Source organism: Onychostruthus taczanowskii, unplaced genomic scaffold, assembly GCF_017590055.1.
Source record: "Onychostruthus taczanowskii isolate IOZ18803 unplaced genomic scaffold, ASM1759005v1 scaffold38, whole genome shotgun sequence".
Taxonomy (NCBI): Eukaryota; Metazoa; Chordata; class Aves; order Passeriformes; family Passeridae; genus Onychostruthus; species Onychostruthus taczanowskii.
In genome coordinates this window covers 6684569-6689327 of record NW_024501237.1, presented here as the reverse complement: position 1 = coordinate 6689327, position 4759 = coordinate 6684569, and the positions used below count along the sequence as shown (strand labels likewise).

At 44.6% G+C, this 4759-nt stretch overlaps 1 protein-coding gene across 1 annotated transcript; it reads left to right on the top strand.

Moving 5' to 3' along the window:
- Nucleotides 1-313: 313 nt before the first annotated feature.
- On the top strand, nt 314-4759 carry SPP1 (secreted phosphoprotein 1). Its single transcript, XM_041411997.1, has 7 exons — nt 314-437; nt 1694-1760; nt 1854-1904; nt 2815-2919; nt 3071-3115; nt 3382-3633; nt 4095-4759. Exons 2-7 carry the CDS (start codon nt 1707-1709, stop codon nt 4551-4553), a joined length of 966 nt encoding a protein of 321 aa, XP_041267931.1. The 5' UTR covers nt 314-437; nt 1694-1706; the 3' UTR covers nt 4554-4759.

The window sequence follows — 4759 nt, the reverse complement described above, 5'->3', positions numbered from 1 at the left end:
CCCCTACAGAACAGGGTACAAAAGATTTCTGGAAAGCTGGGCTTTCTACAAAAGTAGAACCAGCATGCCCTGAAGCGCTCCTACACGATACCAAACACTGGGCATTCAACAGACCTGCTGGTTAATGATCTCGCTCATAAGTAATGTTTTAACCTTAGAATGGTTTTTGTTTGCTTTTTTTGCCACATTGCCAAAAAGGAAGTGTAGGAGAACGTGGGCAGGACAGTGGCCAGGAGCCTCATGACCTCATCTTTTTCCACCACACGGGGATTGGTAGCTGTGCTTGGGACAGGGTTTAAATTCTCGGAGTTCAGAGATGTCAGGCAGCAGGGGACGAGGAGAGAAAGCCAGAGCTGCTGGAAGTCAACTGTCTGGAACTGCTGCTGGGATCACCAAGAGTGCTTTTGTTGTGGCTGACTCCTTTAGCACCAGAAAAGGTAATGTTTTTTCTTTTTTACCTCATGTCCCAATCCATCTGCAGCTTTAGCCTAGGAAGCACTGAGCAGATCTTTGAAAACTGCTTCACTGGGCAGGGATGTTTGATATTTCTCTGTGGAAAAAGGTGTGCTTTTATAGGAGCAAGGTTGCTTTAGCAATGCCACGTATTACACATAATCACAATTTTAAGTTTGTGCACTGATAGATATTGGGAGAAGGTTACTGAAAACCCTGCCACTGAATTATGAACTAGAAACTCAGAGCTGGTGCTTGAACACAGAAACCTTTCTTCCTCATGTAATCACTGCCTGGCAGTGTTCTTGTTTCTCCTGGCAGGCTCACAGCTTGTGCTGCACAATCCTGAGTGGATGGGACAGTGAAGGGGACACACTTTTCCGTGAAAATTGAAATTGCAATACCTCTATTAGAGTGTCCTGTCTCAGGGCCAGCCTTACTAATGCATTTTAAATGGCCCAAGCAGCTTTCTTTCCTGCTGTGACTTACCAAAGTTTTGAATGACTCTTGTTCATCAGTAAATTGTTTTAAATTCTCAGGGAAGTTCCTTATTCTGGGAGCTGGTCAGTAAGCACTGAAGTTTACTGTAGCTCTCCTAAATTCAGCAGGAATCTCTTATTTATTAAATTGTTAAAGCTGCAATGTGAGCTATGGCAGCAGCTATTTCACCTAATCTCTTGTTTGGAAACACAGGTTATTTTGCTCTAACTTCTGGATGGGGAAAGGTAGGTCTATCAATAAAAGCAGTTTATGTTCATATAAACTGACTTTACTCAGAAACTCAAGTTAATAACCCTAAAAACTAGTTTCAAAATAGCTGACAAGACAATACAAATTGCTTGCCTTAACCTGCCTCTTTTTCAAAACAATTGTGTTAAGTGAATGAAGATAAACCAAAGCTGGTATTTATAACAGTTTTTCACAGAGCTTTTCATTTGCCTATGCAAGTCAGTAGACAACAGGAGTCAGTTCACCTTTTCAGCTTGGTTTTTCGCACCACTGCTCAGCTCTTCCTAGCATTCAGTTTCAAAATCCTTCTACCTTTTTGAGCTGCTAAATCATTACAAGGTGGGTGGGAGGTGGTGATGGAAGATAGAAGAAATAAAATTAGGATGGGCAAGTTGAATCCATAGCAGGGACCAGGTCTTGGCATAGTGAAGTACACGGGGATAAAGGAAAAGTCTATAGCATTTTTGTGGTATTTTACTTTATTGACTGACTTTTCCAAAATGTTTTCTAGGTAAAATATCACAATGAAGGTGGCAGTTCTATGTTTATGTCTTATCAGCATCACAGCTGCATGGCCAGTGAGTAAATCACTATCCCCAGCACTTGCATTATTTCCTTTGCACATCAGTGAGAAACACTGATAAATGTTTTTTCTCTCTTCTCCCTTCAAGGTGATTCAATCCAAGCAGCATGCCATTTCTGCCAGCTCCAAAGAAAAATATGTAAGGTCATTTTGTCTTTCTGTTAATTTTCTTTGATAAGTACCTTTTAATTTTTGTTTGTTTGTTAGTTAGTTTTCCTCCAGAACACATTTTCTGGTACTTGTTCTATGATTGTAGGTGCTTGCAGAACATGTCCTTACCTAGCTGTTATGAGCTAGTTTCAAAGCAGAGAGCCACCGATATCCACAGACTTTTTCCTGTGTCACATGTCTTGGTTGTGGACTTTCATTAGTTCTATCTCCAGACCAGCACTGGAAATCTTTTTTCTTAAAGAAAAATGTGTTAGCTCTTAATTAAAAAGAGAAAGGGACTGCAGTATGGCAAAATTACCATAGCCCATATTCATTAGTGTGGATCAGATGGCAATATTTGGTGTTGGAAGAGCACCTTAATCCAATATCCTTTTTTTTTTTTTTTTGAATGATGTAAGTGAACTTCATTTAGTCTTGTTATATAGCCCTTCAGTTCATTCCCCATTGCTAGCTGTTACCCTTGTAAGATCAATTCTTGGTTCTAAGAACCAACTACTGCATTTAGTTTAGAATCTTCATGAGGTGGGAGAAAAATCACCCTCCAGAAAGGCCCTAAGAATTAGCAGAAGAAATGATTGTTAGATATAATTCCAAACTCCACTCAATAAAAAAAAAAACAAGACTGGAGAAACTGATCTGATTTTCCCCAAGCTCTGCCAGTGAGAGAGGCACATCTATCTATCTTATAGGTACAATGCTCATCTGGGATGATGGCTTGTTCTCAGTCCTCTTCCTACTTCAATGAACAGCTGAGGACACATCCCACACCAAAGGACTATGTACTGCAGATGCCGCATCTGCCTGAAAGCAGAGGTTGGGATGCAGCAGTTTTGCCTGCTTCTTTGAGGATTAACCCCCCCTTTTATTTTCTCTTGAAGGACTCCAGGGGCCATCACTTGCACAGATATCACAATGACCATGTGAATTCTCAGTCTCAGGAGAGTCAGCAGCACCCACAGAGTGACCTGGCATCATCTCAGCAGGTACAGACACCTAACTGGAAGAGAAAGCAGAGCATCTTTCCATGCCAGGATTTGCAAGTTATGATTAAATGCTTAAAGAATAGTCAACATGTTGATCAGCTCCACTGCATGTGCCTTTGTGTACTAACATTGAGCTTTGTGTTCCTTTCAGACCCTTTACTCTTCAGAAGAAAGTGTAGATGTCCCAGAACAACTGGTAAGTGTTTTGAAGGACAGCATGTCCATTGAGTGCTGTAGAGCAGCCAGTGTGGTACAGCTCTCATTTTCCTCACTCAAGTGTGGCTCTTGCAGTAACATCTCTCCTAAAATAAAACAAAGCTCCAGGCAGGGGGAGGTGAACTCAGTGCAGTGCCTGCACATAGCTCCTCAGCAGTGCCTATGCCCTTGGCAAATGGGACAGGTACCAGTCTGCACCTCTCTCATCCGTATTCAGTTGCCTGATGTGTAATAAATGTTTTCCAGCACTTTCCTGATGTGTCAAGAAAGAGCCATGAAGATGTGGATGATGATGATGATGACAATGATTCCAATGACACGGATGAATCCGAAGAGGTTGTCACGAGTTTTCCCACAGACATTCCAATAACTGAACCATTCCCCACTTTCCCTTTCACCCGGGGAGACAATGCTGGCAGAGGTGACAGTGTGGCCTACAGGATGAGGGCAAATGCTGCACTGTTGAAGTCTATCAAACACCACAAAGCTACCAAAAAGGTGAATAGCACTGACCAGTGGTGCCCATGTTCTTGGAAATGGGGAGTGAACTTGAAAATGGACATGGCATTTTATGGGAGTTGGTTTTGAAAACTGGTATAGGGAAAGTAGGCATAAGTGAAGGAAAGCATTTCCTTTCTCTGGATACCACAGATCAGGGCTCTCGATGGCTGTCAATGCACTGGGGCAGGAGTGCAACCTGCTGCTCTAAGCTATGCAAAACTGCAGTTTGCACTGTCACGATATACTTGCACACATGAAATCTGAGGCCAGGAGCAAATGAGAATTTCTCATAAAGTGAAAGGTTCACGTAACTCCATAAAACACCAGAGTATCTCCAGGCAGAGGTTCATCATGCAGGCTTTGAGCATCCCTGCATCCAAGCAGGCTGCATCAGTGCAGTACTTGATGGAGCAGTTCCTCAGGAGTGACAATGACTCTTATTCTGCTCTCTAACACAGCTCATCTATGATGCCACTGAGGAAGATGAGAGCGACATGGATGCAGACAGCCAGGGCTCTGTCTCCCGGGATGATTCTGCTTCCCGCAGATCCCTGAGGAAGCACGCCAGCAGGGTGGTATGGTCTGACCAGAGCCACGGGCAGGACAGCAGCGAGCCGGACAGCGACCCGCATGACCGTAGCTTGGAAAACGACAGCAGGCCCGAGGCAGAAGGCGACAGTAGCAAGTCTGGTGTCAGAAGGGACAGCCTCTCGAGTGGGGAAAGCAGGGAGAGAGGGGACAGCCTCTCGAGTGGGGAAAGCAGGGAGAGAGGGGACAGCCGCTCGAGTGTGGAAAGCAGGGAGAGCCGGGACCGCGTATCAGCTCAGCTCTCTGACGATATCAGCAGCCAAACGCTGGCAAGTGCCGAGGATTCTCAAGATCGTCACAGCATCGAAAGTAACGAAGTCACCCTTTAAAGGGAGATAAAAATAATATTTTCCTTCTTTTCCAATCCTTACCTAAGGGAAGCAGGGAGTAGCTTCATTTCGGGGAACTGTGTGTTAATGTAGTTCGCGTGGTGACTTGGGGTTCGGGGTGGTCCACGGCCCCTGGGGCTGTGCCGGCGGAGGCTGTGGGACACGGCGGGTGAGCGTCGCCCCTCGGGCACCCTGCTCTCTGCGCT

Excerpts from the sequence above, each read along its gene's own strand:
- SPP1 (XM_041411997.1), top strand. The coding sequence starts at position 1,707 with ATGAAGGTGGCAGTTCTATGTTTATGTCTTATCAGCATCACAGCTGCA. Across the intron at positions 1,905-2,814 it reads CCAGCTCCAAAGAAAAATAT|GACTCCAGGGGCCATCACTT; the intron begins GTAAGGTCATTT and ends TTTCTCTTGAAG. Across the intron at positions 3,116-3,381 it reads TAGATGTCCCAGAACAACTG|CACTTTCCTGATGTGTCAAG; the intron begins GTAAGTGTTTTG and ends AATGTTTTCCAG.